The 17560-nt window shown below is 41.3% G+C and overlaps 1 protein-coding gene across 2 annotated transcripts in view; it reads left to right on the forward strand.

Moving 5' to 3' along the window:
* The window catches only part of notch3 (notch receptor 3), a 27596-nt gene continuing 10036 nt past the window's right edge, over nucleotides 1-17560 (forward strand). Inside the window, exons 1-13 of one of the 2 annotated variants that reach the window (XM_026164628.1) lie at nucleotides 1-294; nucleotides 1254-1326; nucleotides 10751-10893; nucleotides 10990-11325; nucleotides 11912-12034; nucleotides 12124-12357; nucleotides 12438-12593; nucleotides 12733-12918; nucleotides 14038-14151; nucleotides 15626-15739; nucleotides 16652-16885; nucleotides 17153-17263; nucleotides 17353-17545. In XM_026164628.1, coding sequence (XP_026020413.1) covers nucleotides 234-294; nucleotides 1254-1326; nucleotides 10751-10893; nucleotides 10990-11325; nucleotides 11912-12034; nucleotides 12124-12357; nucleotides 12438-12593; nucleotides 12733-12918; nucleotides 14038-14151; nucleotides 15626-15739; nucleotides 16652-16885; nucleotides 17153-17263; nucleotides 17353-17545 — 2078 coding nt within the window. In that variant the 5' untranslated portion in view covers nucleotides 1-233. The remainder of the gene's footprint in view (nucleotides 295-1253; nucleotides 1327-10750; nucleotides 10894-10989; nucleotides 11326-11911; nucleotides 12035-12123; nucleotides 12358-12437; nucleotides 12594-12732; nucleotides 12919-14037; nucleotides 14152-15625; nucleotides 15740-16651; nucleotides 16886-17152; nucleotides 17264-17352; nucleotides 17546-17560) is intronic. The other variant, XM_026164627.1, reaches the window with a different exon arrangement.

Raw genomic sequence — 17560 nt, forward strand, 5'->3', positions numbered from 1 at the left:
TGGGACAGATCGGGAAGCAAAACTTTTTTCAAAAGTTTTAGGAGGTGAGAGGAGAATCACAGCAGCCGTGGCCGAGCTGCGGAGGATATTACGGGATTAGGATCTAACGCTACGTTTTCCGGCTGACTTTATGAAAAAGAACCCATCGATTTTGGAGCTTTTCATGTGAACTTAACAAAGGATGTATTTCTACTAAAAAAAATACTTCAAACGCTGGAAACTTTTCCACCGAAATGGAAGGGAATATTCCATGGATTCTTTTGTCATTTTTATTGTTTATGCATGTCTGTGAAGGTAAGTCATCTTGCACTTTTAATACCTGAGTTCACAGTTTAGATTTATACCCACCGGTAGGCTAGACTGGACTTGTCTGGACAGCCGAGCCACCGTCCAGTTCCAAATAATGAGGTTATCCTTGATTATCTAGGCTACCAGTGAGTACTAATATGTACTAATAAGTTTCTCTTTTTATCCTTTTTGTTCGTCTATTTATTTGGTAGTTATTTGGAATTTTAGTTGTTTTCTCGTCTTTCACAAAAAAATGTCGTTGTTTTTACGTGGTATTTATGTCTATTATCGTTGTTTATAAATAGTTGTACTCACTTTGTGTTCTGCATTATAATCAAACAGAAATACACACTACCTCAAAATGATTCAATATTATTCAGGAAAGACGTGTTTGATAGATTATAGGTCAATAAGTCAAGTCAGCGGTTTAAATACCGACAATCACATTTTGGCACGACAGCGGCAACAGGTCGTTGTAGCAGATTCGGGTTAGCGCATCATGTGTAAAATAGCTGGTGTTCGTGTGATTAAACCACTCATTGCTGTATAGATAAACATAGAAATTCGGAACCTGCAGGAAAGTTAGTTTAACTGTGTGGGAAAGGTCTGATGGCAAGGTGACAAAACCCAGAGTGCGCAGAAGGAATTTAGAATATTTGATTAACTTTTTTTGTATGTGTGGTTTAAACTTTAACTGAATACCAAAACATGTTCTCTCCTAAACAAATAATTTTTTAAGCACAAGCAACTCGGTACTTTAGCATGCATATCTATCAAGGAAACGCAGAAATGTATCTTCTTTTAGTGGACATGTGCGGGTGTGTCTACAAGATGTAACAAGTGGCAAAGGACTGTTGTCTAGAAATCACTATCAGCGAGTTTTGATTAGTTATGTAAATTAGGTTATGATGATTTGTAGACAACTACTAAAGTTGTTTTTTAACATCTTTCTTTGATTTCCACAGGAATCCGTTGCGTGGATCAACACAGGCCATGTGAAAATGGAGGGACATGCCTAGATTCACCTTCTCGATGCATGTAAGTGCAACATTTTTTTTTAAAAAACCTACCAGCGCAAAGGGCGATAGCTACCATTTGCCAATGCTCGAAACCAACAGTTTTGTGTATAACCTGGCAGATTTCCGGTGTTTTTTCTCTGTCTTAAACAAGGAGCGAGAAATGCCCCTGTTATTACCTATTGTCTAGATAATAACGCCCACATAACAGTGGTGAAAGATAGAACAAATTGATTAGACCTGCACAGATGAGCATCAACAAGTCTGGAAATGCATGGACGACACACTCATCTCTTGCACCTGTTAAGGAGCTCATTCAGTCATAAATCACAACATCTTGCTGCACATTGCCAAAGGAGCGTTTCTTTGTGTGTTTGGCTCAATTTTTTTTTTATTCAATGTAGCCTCAGCTTTAAAGCAATTTCTATTTATTTAAATTCCTTAAATAGCTTTAGAAAATTTTAAATTGTTTTTTTTTAACTAATTGTCTTAATGTCCTGCCTATTCCTGCAGTTTAGAGGTTTTGCATCTTTTGTCAAAGCTTTTGTTTTTCAAATGAGGAGGCTATTACAATAGTCAAGTTAAATAGTCTACAGTGTCCTGCCCTGGGGTCATTTTAAAGGAAAGAAAAAAACCCTATACTTCAGGAAAAATGCCTGAGGGGGTCAGATGGAGGAGATACTTTTAAAACGAAACTCCTTGTTTGCCAGCTGTATCCTTCCAAAACAGTAAATTTACTCTTTTATGGGAGATGGTAGCACTTTACCGTACTGCATGGACCTAAGTTAATCCAATACCCTGAATAGACTTGTTCAAGGCAAAAGCACATCCCCACACATGTATATACTGTGTGTATGTTTGTGCATTACATTGCACTTGTATAAAGTTCCTGTACTCCCAGTAGAAGTAATTACACATTAGTCAATGTGTAACTTAACTGCAAGTGAAACTAGTAACCACTACCCACATTTTTTCAATCATTAACTATAGCCAGGATTGTTTTTATTGGGTAAATGTATAATTTTATTTGGACCGATTTTTTTAAACTTCATTTCACGATCACATAATTTACTTTGAACTACTATGAGTGAAAATCAACACAACACTCCCAGTGTTTGGTCTAAGTGTATTAATCTCCAGATTAAGTGTAATTACATCACAGGGATTGTGTTTGCCTTTTTTGTTCCTCTGATCCTTTGTGTTGTGTATATGAGTGTGTTCATATGTTAGTGATGTGGGAGCGGTGAATGTGTAATTACTAAGTTGGTAGAGTACCAAAAATCATTAAGAATGACAAGGTTGAGATATTTGTTTTTTGTTTTGTTTTTTCCAATGGAAGGGGACATCAAATGTAGAAAAAGGCCCATAATATGGGAGAGCAGTGGAGTGGAGCATGGCCACATGAGAGTGGTCAGACCAGTCCTATGAGTAGTGGAGCCACCCCACCCCTTCCCCTGGGAGCCTACAGAAACAGGAGATTCAAAATAGGAGAAAAGATCCTTTCTTCCACCAGATACCTGGCTGTAACCTGGCACCAGAACTAGAACAGGGTTTAGGAAGGCAGAGAAGAAAGGCCACAGCAATGTGAGGCCAGTGTAGAATGGAAAGAAACAAAATGCAGAGGCAGATATGTGCTTTGGCATTTGAAAGGAATTTAGAAAAACAGCAGAAAGCACTTTCATAGAAAGCAAAGCTGTTCCATAGAACAGGACACATCACTTCATGTAGAGAAGTTCACTTGCCCTTCCTTGTTGTCCAGCTACTGTGCTATTTGTTGTTCTTACAGGAAAACAGATTCTCAAGTGACTGTATTACAGTGTCTGTGACAGTTGCCATTGTTACTGTTCCAGACACTGTTCCAAAACTAATGTATCCTCTGTCTTGTTTTTCACAGCATAACTTCAAAGTGCATGAAATCTTGTTTGTTTCTTTATATGTCTCTGATTATAGTGGTTTCCTTCTCAGGTAACCAACTTTGTAATGCCAGTTTTAGTTGTTTCTGTCACTCAGTAAAAATCAGTCACTGTTATTAGTTTTAATAGGTTGATTGTCTGTGTGGAGCTCGAGATCTTGGCACCGACTGCCATTTTCCATTATTTCTAACTATTTGATATAATACAGTAAAATTTAATGTTATTAAAAGTTATATTTAAAAGCATATCTACAAATGGTTTAGTACAAATTTTTGGAAGGCTTTTCTCTTTGATACACAATAAATATTCTTCACAATCTTACAATGCCACAGAGTTTTGAACTTGACAATGAAGAGTTCATAGTGTCACTGAAAGTGTAATTTCTAGGTGAGCAGTCAGGAAGTGTAGTTGAACAGCCTTTGGCCCCTCAGCTCCACCCTGCCTGAAGAGTGCTACAGCAGTATGGACAGAGGAAAGATAATTAGGCAGATTGAGGGGGTGTCATTCAGAGGAGATCCAGCTGGGGGAATTGGACTGGGGGTAGGGAATGGGTTGAGAGAAGCTGGCTAGGAGGGAGTGAGGGTGTGGGCGGGGGGTCTGCATATAGGACAGCTGGTGGATGTTGTGATGGTAATCCAGTGAAGTCAGATCTTGACAAAGGGAAAGCATAGGGCCAGGTGCTGCCATTGAGCAGTCAGTCGCCCCCATACTGTGAGAGACAAGCTTGTGGAGGAATGAATCCGGTAGCCCACAGTCCCTCTAGCACATGTTGCCTCTCTCACAGTAACACAGTAACAGCAACTGTGTCTGCTCTTTCTCTCACTGCATGCTGTCCTAGCTCTAGCTACTCATCCTCTGTCTATCAGGGCAGAGGCAGATCACAGATTACAACCAGCTCTTTCCCCTCTGATCTGCCAAGCTGAATGAAAATAAATATGGAAGTTCTCTGCTATCTGAGACCCGTGTTATAAATGGATTGCCCTTGGCTTCAGTAGCAGAGTTATCATATAAATTGGGAGTGTTTTGTTATGACCCTGTAGCAACTCCCAGACTCTTAAAGCATGATAAAGAGGGCACCTTTGACTTGCCCTCTTTGTCATGTCAAGATACTGTGGAGTTTGTCTGCCTACATTGTTTCACTTTTGGCAAAATAGAAGGCAAAAATAAGGAAGTTTTTGATTTTTTCTGGATGGGTTAAACATACATAGTACATACAAGCAGACAAGAAATACACTTTCAAAGGAACCCAATTCAATAATAAGTGGTTGCATTCTCTCATGCCAAAGCACATATTAAGTGACAGACCATAGCAAAGAAACAGATTATATTATTGTCTTAGTACACGGCACCTTGGGGCTAGTGTTTTCTTTGGTATCTTTATAGTGGATTAGAAAGGAATGCTTAGCAAGATTCCTCCTCTCCCCCTGGTGCTTTCAGGTTATTGTCTCTACCTCCCATCCATTCATCCTTCTACCCCCTTTCGGAATGCCTTAAACAGTACTGTCTGAGACTGTGCAGAGAGTATTCCAGCAGTCTCATTGAAGAATTCATAGTGATTTGGCTGATTATTAAATTCTTATGGTGCCATTTTGAAGGCAAATACTGTCTTAACTCTCATGCTGTCATGCCAGGCAGATGGAGCCATTGTCTTGCCATTTTACAGACGAATTGAAAGCACAGAAAAGTATAATGACTCAAGAGGATAGTGTTCATATCTATGAGGATATGAGTGCTATCTGACAAAGAGGTTACACCATTAGGGGGAACATATTGGTTTGCTGTCCCTTCTCTTCTGTGGTTCATGACTGGAGACTGGGAGCTGTGGTTCCCAGGCTCCCTCAAAGGAAGTGGTGCCTTCTGACCTCCCAGCTACACACATCCTGTCTTATCAGAGAAGCTTAAGCAGCTTGATTACTTCATAATTCTCCATTTTCTGATCTTTTTCTTTATTGTGTTTAATTCCACCACTTGTCATTACTTGGATACATTGCGCTACATTGCCTTATACTCTGCAACCTGGAACTTTTATCTGAGAATGTGGAAATTAAATTCATATGCACTTTCTTACGCATTGCATATAAGTAATATTTATGTCGGTTTTACCCCTGAAACAACCTGTTGGAATTTGCAAATTATTCTCTTTGATGTCTATGTATGTCTGAACTGCAAGCTTATTTAAGGATAAGCCTGGATGTGAAGTTTCATTGCCTGGTTGTTTGCTCTTATCCAGGAGACAATGACTTCTGAAGAGACACTCAGGCAGGTCTGATTAGAATAACTTAGGTTTGCCAGTGAAAAATTCCCCAGTGTCTCCCTCCCTGTCAGCAGAGGAAGGGATGGGTCCATCATTAAAGGATTCAGGAAAAGGCATTCACTTTTCCACTAAGCATAATTTCCACAAACACTTTGCTTCCAGCAAGGCAGCATTTTACTAAGCCATAACCTTTTCTTAATTAAAAATACTGAGGTGTTGTGGGCTTAAACACTTTGCCACTTCATAAGAGCACTTGATTGCTGCATTTTTTGCCATGTGTTGGTTTTATTGAATATTTTATTACTCTACACTTCTTTAACATCTTTAGTGCTTTTTGGGGCAACATAAACATTTTCCTTGTAAGAACTTTTGACAGTTCCTCACATCAATAAGCACGCGAGAGGTTGTGCTGACCTCAGTCAATCCATGTGATATTTTGTGTGAACAATTTTAAGTGATGCTGGCGTAGTTCTATTTAATCCAAAATTAAAACAAAACACTGGATAAGTCATTGTAGTTTATCTTTGACTTTAACATTGGGATGGGGCCCTTTCAATTTCAAAGTTTTCCAAAAAATCTGGTTCAGTTTAGGTGGTTGGGTGGGGTTTTGTGGTGGAGTTCAATAGAGAATGCTTTGAAAGACCTCAACCCTAGGATTCATGCATTGTGGTTTTGGGCAAATGCATTGCTATTTGAAAAATGTGAGGGTGTATTCTTTCAGACTGACACTAGAAGCTGTTTCGATAGTGTGTGAGGTAGCAAGAATTGTGCGTGAGATCTCCCCCCCCCACACACACACACACACTTTTTTGGAAAGTGTATTAGTGAGCACTTAGCAACAGGACCTATTTATTCTCTCAGTACAGTGGATATGTGCTTTCCTCGCTGCCAAGGAAATGTCTGGTATTTCCTTGGAATTCTGGATTTATATTAATATTATTATAATACACGATAGTCTCTCACTGATAAAGTATGAACTGTGATAGGACTATCAGAGTTAAGAAGGATTCACTTAGTCCTCCCAGCTTTTTAGTTAGATTAATTAACACTTTTCCTCGAGTAAGTTAAATGTCTTTCTAGTCACATGTTTAATATGCATGTTTGGGGGGGGGGGGGGGGGGGGCTGTGGAAAGCTTCTAGACTGTTCAATGCTTTCATTGTGTCTCTAGGAACAATTGTTGAAACAAACCTTGGCCTTTAGACTGTGAAACAGTCATCCTTTTGGACATGATTGTACTTAATTATGAGTCTGAATTGGTTTAGCACAGCGCTCAGAGCTACCTGCATATGTAGGAGGATCAGTCTTCTGAAGTGCCCCAACTGTCCTTATGAAACCCTGTCTCCCATCACCCCCCTTTTTTCCCACTCTAGCTCTGTCTCACTATGGGTTACTGTTGCCAGGCTACAGCCCAGGCCTGAAAGACTAGCTGTTTGGGTCACTGCCCCCCACTCCCTCCTACCCCTACCATCTTCCCCCACCCCCCAACACTTTCATTCAAAGAAGTTCTGACTACTTTAGCTCTTTTATTTGGACCACAAAACATTCCCCAACCCCCAATCTGGCTCTCTGCTGAAAAGGAGAGCCAAGCTGGAGAGAGCAGAGCAGAGGAGGTTGCTGGAAGGAGGGGGTGTGGAGATGGGCTCCTGTTGGCAGTGTGGTGTCAGTGTGGACTCTTCATAAAAGAGAAGAGCTGGTCCTGCTTGCTTGTGGAAAGAGGGGGAAGGGTATGAGGTAGTTGTATTAGGAAATGTTTTAAGACTTTTCCAATAGATTCATTATATGATGTCATGCCAACTTCAAGCGTTAAAAAACGTAAGACTAGCTTTTTTCAGGCAACAGAGAATTTGAAAAGTTGTCCCAAGTCAAAACATGATAGTTCAGTTGTTTCTCTTCCTTTCCATTTGTCTTAGAAAATGCCCCCTAAGATAAGAAGAATCCTTTATAGTTGTTGTTTTGTGGAGCATGACTGTGTGTACGAACCGTGTCAGAGATTACAGCCTCTTTGTTCACAGGTGAGCCGCCCTTTGACCTCTGGCTGAGTTGCCGCTATTGTGTAGAAGAGGATGAGCTCAGGTTACCCTGCTTCAGTGACCCAGAAACCAGGAAAACTGGCATTGTGTTACACAAGTAACAAGTGACAGAACTTACATAAATCCAATGGTTTTAGTCTTGATATCACGTTACTTGATACAGAACAACTCTGCAATCAAAGCACACTGACTGAATCCCATTTTGTTTTTGGATGTTTAATAATCATTTGTATTTGAAGCTCTCAATTAAACCTTTGACAAGGTTGCTATTTCTCTTTTCCTTCTTATATAATTTCCTCAGTGGATCTTCTCTTTTATGCATTCATGATACAACCGCTCCTCAGAGCCTGAGGCTGTTTGTAAGTTGTTTTTTCTTTGTGTTTGGGTGTGTAGTGATTGTTGCATGTGTTTGCTTTGTTGCAGTGGTGCCTCCACATAACAGTGTTTGTTAGGCAGAACTGTTAATGCATGTATTTGTTAAGGTTGAGCATACCTTCTGAGATATTTAAAATGCCTTGTGTTTGTGACTGTGTGTGTGTTGGTTACAAAGTTTTTCCCATGGGCAAAGAAGCTCAATGGTTTTGGCTTAAAGTCTGGCACCGGAGCTAAATGCTAGACAACTAGAGGTACTCTGACAGATGTGGACAGATGCATGGTGTCAGTACTGCAGCTGGCAAAAACCTTCATATGTGCTGACAAGGAGAGATTACTCATTCTGCCCGTCTCTCTGTTGCACCCAGAGACCTCTTCCTCATCTGCTGTACGCTCTTCCTCCAAGGTCAGATGTTGACACTCACTAAGTATGACTCAGGGGCCCATTGCACAACAGCAAACTGCACCTGCCTTTCACATCCGCCACAATTAAAGTTGTGCTCACGCAAAGGCACAGATCCTGCCCTTCTGTTCCCATGGGCAGTGAAATCCATAAGGTTATAAAGAGCCTGATAAGCAGACTTTTCACAGTGGTATGAAGTGTGAACCAGGACAAAAGTTGCATGTCTCTCACAGTCTCTACGCTGATAGCATTCTGATTTGTGTGTTATGGGAGTAGCATGTTGGCAAGGAGTCAGGTCTAGACAAAAGAATGTGTGTTTTGGCTGCTTACTTCATTGCACATTTGAAAGGGAGGACAAATAATTTATCAGGCGTTATTACTATCGTCACTTTTATAAGCCCACCCACAGATACACTTGTATACCTGTATGTTAATAGATGAAAACACATTAATTCCAAATAAATATTTTAATCTGTATATCAACATACACTTGGGGACACATTACTTCCTGGAGTGAGTTGTTGATTTCTTTCCACATAGAGTCATGATGGTCTTTGGAGAACAACGCCTGCTAAGTTTCTAGCTTTTTGGTTTTCATCAGCAGTCAAATATGGCTCCAGAAGAATTTGACTGTCAGTCTGCGTTGTATCTTTCAGCTCTTAAAGCAATTTTGTTCATCAGTCCTTTCAAAGACCGCTTTGTTCCACATTTGTGTTTCATTTTTAGTGACACCCTAGATTCCAGACATAGTTAATTTGCCTCTAAATAAACCCAGCCAAGCCATGACAAATAGCCATGGGAACCATGGTTGGGGGGTAGGGGTGATTGGTTGGGTGTCAAGCTTGCTTGTTCATCTGTGAGGTTACTATGGCAACAAGAATAGTGCATTACGAGTGAGTACTGTGTTTTCAGAGCAAAGGACCAGGGATTACAGGAAATATGACATGACATTCTTGATGGACCAGACTACTCTTGTTTCCTTTTGATCTCCCTCTCTACCAATTGCACCTTCAAAAGACAGTCTCTCCTGTGGAGCATCCCCTCCTCACACTCTGTAGCCTGAGTGACATTATCATCACAATCAAACAGGGAACCCTCTAACATCTGACCTCTCAGCCTCATGAGAGGAGGAGGGGTTTAGGAGAAGGAAAAGTAGCTGTAGTAAATGCGCAAAATCTGTCTCTCAACATAGGCATTCAAATGGCTTCAGTTTAACTTTCCAATGAAGTCTCATGTTCTGTTGGAAGATGTCAGTTCCCTATATTCTCTTTCTAACAATTAAATTTAACATAGCACCAAACTATCACTTTAAAAATATATTTTTACACTCTTGTGGGTAGTCTTGTGTGCTTTCATGCATAGTTCACAATTTAAATTGCTTTTGAAAGCTGGAGAAAAAAAAATTAAACAAAACCGAGAAACCTTAAGTTTTCTATTGTTCCACCAATCTAGACCAGCCAGAAACAAAGCATCCTTTTTCATAGAAAATCAAGATCTGGATCGGTTTCCCTGCCGCCTAATTTAAAGCAGCCTCAGCCTCCTAGCCAGGAGTGAGAGCATTTTATGCTTTTTTGTCTTTTTTCTTAGAGTGGGACTGCACATACAAAAGTAAGAATGAAAAAATGCATTATCCTGTAAGTGAGAACAGATGAAAACCCATTTTTGATCCTGCCCAGGGTTTCTCTCCATTGAAAGAGATGACAGTGCCCAAGGGTGGGCCAGAACCCAGCTGTCACCTCACAGCCATAAGCATCAGCCTCTTTGAAGAGGGTTCCTGTCCTCAGTCAAGGGCTTCACTGTGGGTGTAGTGTTACCAGCACTCCAAACCTTGCCTGAACTCCCATAGGAGCTTCATAGAGAGCAACTGGAAACCCTGTTTTTATATTTATCTCAGCTTCTTTGTACTGCATGTTTGGGTCAAGCTCAAACAATGTCTACACAGCTTGAATAGAGACAAGGCAATTATAGGTCACCCCTCAGACTCCAGTCTTCAGGGTAGTTGCAGAATGAAAAGTAATGGAACCCAAAAAATAAATGAATGTTTTGAATAAACTGATATCACCACATGTTTTAGAATACAGCCATCAAGAGGACAGTTAGTTGTTTAATTTAAACACCACAGCTGTTTCTCCTATCCTGTTAAAGAGCACTGTGTGCAACCCTTGTTTTTCCTCATGTTAGTATTTGTTGGCAATTGTTAAATTTCCAAACTGTTTCTGGGTGTGTTCTTTTTCATATATGGGAACAGAAATAAGAACTGGGGTGTGGAAAAACTGGAGAATGTTAGCTGACACTGAGAAAATTAGGTTTTCCAACTGAAAATAGTAGTGTGCGACTAATAAAGTCAATAACACACATGGCCTAACTCTGTCTTTTCATTGTATTTCTTTTCTTTTTTGTGGCTCTACTAATATGTGTGCTATATATTATGAGAAAAAATATCCTAAAACAATCCTTATATGTGTGTTTTTAGATGTCGTCCCGGATTCATTGGTCCTCTCTGTCAACACCTGGATCCATGTCTTCGATCACAATGTCAGAATGGAGCAGCATGCAAGAGCGAGGTGCTCAATGGTGTCACACAGTACACTTGTGTGTGCCAGAGAGGGTTCAGAGGTATGTCTAAAAGAATGCATATGTACTGGAAACGTCAGATCTTATCAAGTAAATTCAAAGTATCAAATTGATTTCTGTTCACTATTTGATTCCCAGGCCAAGACTGCTCCCTCATTGATGCTTGTGCGACAAGTCCCTGTGCCAACGGAGCCCGATGTGTCAATTGGAATAACCATTATAACTGTTCCTGTCCGCCTGGCTTCCAAGGAAAGAACTGCCGCAATGACATTGACGAGTGCCGCAAGCCTGGTGTTTGCCTCAATGGTGGAACCTGCATAAACATCCATGGGTCCTTCCGCTGTCAGTGCCAGCCAGGCTACAGCGGGCGCACATGTGAGGTGTCCACCTTGCCCTGTGCACCATCTCAGTGCCTTAATGGGGGCACATGTCGACAGACCAGCGATCATTCCTATGAGTGTGCTTGCCTACCAGGTACAATTTCTCTTTAGCAGAGCAGTAGAACACACACAAACACACGGTCGCTCCACTGCTACGGGCATCAGATTTTCCCAGCCTGATGACGTAGCTGTTAATGCTGCTGCTGGTGTTTTATATCCTCTGTCTTATGTCAGCTTCCTGTCTGCTCTTAATAGCTTCTAAGGGTGGATGGATTGGTGGGAGAGTTGGAGGCAGGCGGCCTGCAACCTTCTCTGCTCTTGTCACAACAGAAGGAATTTATTTTATGGGGCTTCTGGTTTCCCACTGGGAGCTGACAGGAAATGTCTTTTGCCAGAGAGGAAGTCATTGAAACTGTGAGAGATTATAAAACAAGCAAACACAGAGGGGGGTGTTGACCTCTGAAGCAGGCAAGAGTCAGTGCTGTTGCTGACATTATGTGGGAACATGTAAACAATTAAACACCCATTGAACCCTTTTACTGTTCATCTTGCTTCTCACCTTGGGTTGTTATACAAAACATGATTTAAGATTATGAGCAGAAATGTTAGTGTCTGCAAAATGGATGTGTTTGCCACTGTATCTGCGTGCTATAAGGCTTTTGTCTTTAAATTTGTCTCAGGTTTTGAAGGACACAACTGTGAGAACAATGTGGATGACTGCCCAGGTCACAAGTGCATGAATGGAGGAATATGTGTAGATGGAGTTAATACATACAACTGCCAGTGTCCACCAGAATGGACAGGTATAGCTCTTCAAATTAACTTTAAATACAGGTATACATGTCATGTACATAGAAAATATGTTCAAACCCATATTTCACCTACCCACTAGGACAATACTGCGCTGAGGATGTAAATGAGTGTCAAATGCAACCCAATGCATGCCATAATGGGGGTACTTGCTTCAACACCATTGGTGGCCATACTTGTGTCTGCGTCAATGGCTGGACTGGAGATGACTGCAGTGAGAACATTGATGACTGTGCAATAGCTGTTTGCTTCAATGGCGCCACCTGTCATGACCGTGTAGCATCCTTTTTCTGCGAGTGCCCAGTTGGAAAGACAGGTAAGTGGGCTTTTCTATCTGCCTATTTGGCCCTTTTAATCCTGTATGATAAATTGTTGATATATGTGTTTTATCCACAGGTTTGCTATGCCACCTTGATGATGCATGTGTAAGCAACCCTTGCAATGAGGGAGCAGTGTGTGACACCAACCCTCTTAATGGCCGTGCCATTTGTACCTGTCCTGCTGGCTTTGTAGGGGGTGCCTGCAACCAGGACATGGATGAATGCTCAATTGGCAAGTCTGCTTTTTTTTGGCTTGTTTTTTTTCTTGCCAAATCCAGGTCCTGTTGTTATATGCTGTGTATGCTGTGTTGTTGTATCTATTTTTCTTCTGAATGTGTTCCATATTCTAATCCTTTGCCTTCTACCAACAGGTGCAAACCCATGTGAGCATTTTGGAAAATGTGTGAACACAGAGGGGTCTTTCCAGTGTCAATGTGGCCGGGGATATGCCGGCCCACGTTGTGAGATTGACATCAATGAATGCTTGTCCATGCCCTGCCAGAATGATGCCACTTGTCTTGACCGGATTGGAGAGTTCACCTGCATCTGCATGCCAGGTACAAAGACATTTTGTATGGCCACTCCATTATGATAAAGAGAAAAATCACTTCTTTTTTTATTTTTAATAAACTAACTATGCTTACATAAATTATTGTTGCAATTTTACATCCTGCACTCAGGTTTTAGGTGAGCTTAATTTTTTTTTTAAATATACTTTAAAAACAGCTTTTTAAAACTCAAACTCTGGCACAACACAGATTTATCATCCAAGAGAATCACTTTTGACCAAAAGATACTTTTGAAAACTTGTACTTCGAAAGAAACACAATATATAATGCCACCATACTGCCAGTGTAGAAGGTTATGTAATGTATTTCCCTAAACACTGGCTATATGGAGGCACCTCTCCATCCTCAGTGCACTGTACCACCAGATGGAGTATTGGTTTGGACTGAGTGATAGTTTTGACACTCTGGGACAAAAAACACAGTGAAACTCTCATGCACAGTTCTACATGCATGCTGGGGTTTTGGGAGCTATACAAATTAGAGCCGGGAGTTGGGTCTATAGGACTGGATGTGAGAGAGGGCGAGCAGTTAGGGGGAGGAGTGTGCTGTGAATACTAATGAGTGGTAGAGTGGTGGGAATGGAGTGGAACAATAGGGCCCCTCTGTGCTCCACTTTGCACCCCTCATATACACAGAGAGGGAAAGAGGCTCTTTCCCAGAGCCTGTCCCCCTCCCCCCTCCAGAGACAGGGCCTTCCTCCTCACCCTCCTCATCATCAGTCAGCCTGGCAAAGCTCATGTGGTGCTACTGATTATTTCTGATTCCACGCTAGCCTCACCACAGGAGCAAGACTCTGACTCACATTCTGTTTCACCTCAATGAAGGACCTAAAGTAAAAAGCATAACATGCATCTGCTGAATGGGACACTGAGCCAAGGAGGAGCAAAGCTCTATGGACAGTAGTGCGTGGCGATTTCAGTTCAGTGGAATTGGATGCCGTGGTTTAGCAAAAGCAAGTGTAAAACGATCACAAGTAAAAAAGTTCCTACACAATACACAGAATTATGTACACACCATGTTGGCTTGAACTGACCCGTACTCCAAAGTGAGAAACAGGTTTAAAAGCAATAAAAAAGTTCTAAAAAGAAGAACACTTCTGTCTTCCAGGCTACGTGGGCACATACTGCGAGACTGATGTGGATGACTGCGAGAGTAACCCATGTGTGAATGATGGGATATGTCGGGATATGGTCAATGGTTTCACGTGCACATGCCAGCCAGGTAAAATTGTTTTGAATTGCTTTTTTTCAGACACAATGGCAACTAACAAACTGGAGGACAGATTTGAAAATATTAAATACCTTTAACAAGTAATAATCTTTTACCATGTGATTAATTTTTTTGACCTATTATCATATGCAAAAACAACTCAAGTAGTTAAGCCAAAAAGCATTTGGATACTAAAAAATTAAAAGTCTGATTGCAAACTATTGTATTTTGGGTCAAAGTCCTATGAATTACACCACTGACTCATTTCCAGCTTTCTAATGCTAAAATTGTATTTTTGATATCTATATTTTTTACTTTAATTTACTTCTTATTTGGCAAGCTGATTTTTCTGGAGCACTACCGTGCTTTGCAGAGAACAGTGATAAAGGCTTGGGAGTGAGAATATGTTGGTTAACACCTGCAATACACTGACAGCATTAGTAAAAGCAGAAAGCCAAAGTTTAAATGTCCCCAGGACTAGTGGAGGGAGGGTCAGCCTCACTACTTTTGCCTGCTGGTATTTAGAGCCAGCACTCATATAAAAAGCCAGGCCCAAAAGTCTGCCTATCCCCTTGCCTGAACAAAGGCACCATTGTGACCCTTCCCTCCTCTATGGAATGTAGAAGGGACAGCAGCCTCCCTCATCTTGCCCTCATGGTGGTGGTGGGGGGGCGGGGGACAGCAGTCCCACTAATGAGATTCTTTTCCAGGTTCGCAATTTACATCTGGGACAGACGTCCCCCCTCCGCCCCCCATCTAGCTATTGAGCTGGCGGAGCTGATGCAGGCAGTGAAGGGCGGAGGGGGCTGGGGGGGCTCCCCTAAAAGAAAAAACAATCCCACCGCCTCCTCCAGCACCCCCTTTACCAGGCTAAGCATCAACACACAGACCGTCCTGACACTGTTAATCAACTGAGCAGTGTGTTACCAATGCACCAATTCACCCCTGTCTGGGCACTGTGCCCAGTGATTTCAAGCTTGCCCAGTTTCTCAGACTATTCAAGCTAGTTGTTGTTATTATTATTATTATTATTATTATTATTATTGTTGTTCTTGTTGTTTTTGAACCTCTGTCAACTGTTAATATTAATTATATGCGCTGCAGTTCATAATCTTTCAGTGTATATATAAGCATTTTCATGCACAAAATGTGTCAAAATTTAGTTGAGCTGAAGATGGATACGTTGCTTGTCCATGTCCTGATATTCCATACCATTTGATAATAATATATTGATGTATCATTTGATTATGAGTCTCTCCTCTGAAAAATCTTCAAGGTCACAGGCTTTCTATTGCATTCTGTCAGCTCTAACCTGGTCCAAGTGCATAGATAGTTTGTCTTTAACAAGTCGAGGTCTCAGACCCTACCTTAGCCAGTCAAAGACCTCCGCCCTTCTTCGGAGAGAAGATCTGCCCTCTGACCTTAGCATGGACCCTTTCGCTGGACCTTCTCTCTGACCTTTAACCTCTGTGTTTGCATGTCCCAGGGTTTACGGGTACCATGTGTCAAATAGACATAGACGAGTGCGCCAGCACGCCTTGTCAGAATGGAGCAAAATGCTACGATCGGCCCAATGGGTTTGAGTGCCGCTGTGCTGAAGGTAAGCGCTTCATTACTTAACAATTGTTAAGCAGAAGAGCCAAAGACAAAATAGCAGATGAGCCTTAACCAGTTGTTCAGGCCTTTGTTAAGCATTCTGTGTTATGGGGAGTTTCTCTGGGTGTCTGCTGATGAAACAGACTGACTTGAGGCCCCTAATCCCCCTCTTTCCCTCGTCGGCTCTCAGGACCATGGGGTCACTGAGGACCAGCAGTTGCCAAGAAAAGAGGCTTGGTCATTACCCTGACATCTGTTCATCTTTAAACCCCCTTACAACACCTTATGCTGCATTTTTAACTTTAATTCTTTAACATTTAGTTATGTTTGTGTTACAAAAGCATTCAACGTGTAAAGCTTCTCTCAAAGTCTGTATGTAAAGCTTGACTGTAGCTATATGTTGATATTTAATATGTTTGTTTGGACCTGTGCTTACTGAGGAGCACGGTCATTGTTTCAGTGGCCAGCTGCTTGGTGTTCCTTGTGTTTTTGGGCCCCTTCTGTTGAGTGAAGTGGCCCTGTTTGACGTGGTGCAGTCTATTGTTCCCTCCAACTCTGAGAACAATAGCAAGACTGGGAGGCCTGTGTAGGGCCCTTCTTTAGTCCTTTGCCCATCTCAGCATTGCTCTAAACACATACCACACACACCAAGTTTCTTGTCTGTTACACAGACACCGTTGATATGGAAACCACAGTGGTCAAAAGCCCAACTGTAGAAGCTTTTATGAAAAAGCAAGCATACAAAACATGGAAAAAAGAGAGAGAAAGTTAAACAAAAAACTGTTATGCTAAAGAGAAAGAGGAACATTTAACATTCGCACACAGACACACACACACACATATATATGTATATATATATAAAAGCACTTCTTATTCTTAATTCTTAATGTACTTTTTAATTTTTTCCCCTCTATAGGTTATGAGGGCATACTTTGTGAAAGTAACATCAACAACTGTCAGCCCGACCCATGTCACCATGGTACCTGCATTGATGGCATTGCCAGCTACACCTGTAACTGTGAACCTGGTTACACAGGATATCGCTGTGAGAATCAATTAAATGAGTGCCACAGCAACCCTTGTCAGAATGGGGGCAAGTGTATGGACCAGGTCAACAAGTACATCTGCCAGTGCCAACATGGAACCTCGGGTAAGAGAAAAATCCCACAACGTATCATGTACTTGTACTTTGTTAACTCAAGCCATTGATTTATTCCCTTTATTAATGCCGTTGCTCTTCAACATAACAATAATGCTGTGACAATATATAAAATGCTATAGAATTAGACTCTTTAGTATACTTTATTATAAAGAATGTATATAGAATTTTGTTCTGAAATGTAATGAAAGATTTTCTGCATTGTTAAAATTGTTAAAATGTCTACAGTCTTAATATAAAAGTTCTTTTTGCACCCAGGTACAAACTGCGAGATAAACTTTGATGACTGTGCCAGCAACCCATGTGACTATGGCATCTGCAAAGATGGCATTAATCGCTATGACTGTGTTTGCAAACCTGGCTTCACTGGTAAGGTCTTATGAAAATAACAGTGTGAATAAATCCTCACTGAAAATGTTGACAAAGAACTCTAATTATGTATAACATTTCTCTTGCAGGTCCCAAATGTAATGTGGAAATAGATGAGTGTGCATCTAGCCCCTGCAGGAATGGAGGAAAATGTATAGATGAAGAGAATGGATTTCACTGCCTGTGTCCTGATGGCTTTAAGCCTCCTTACTGCTACTCTCAGGTGGATGAGTGTGGCAGTGGCCCATGCGTCCATGGCTCATGCAGGGACGACATTAATGGGTATATACTTAACAT

Source organism: Astatotilapia calliptera, chromosome 4 (assembly GCF_900246225.1).
Source record: "Astatotilapia calliptera chromosome 4, fAstCal1.2, whole genome shotgun sequence".
In the NCBI taxonomy this organism is placed as follows: domain Eukaryota; kingdom Metazoa; phylum Chordata; class Actinopteri; order Cichliformes; family Cichlidae; genus Astatotilapia; species Astatotilapia calliptera.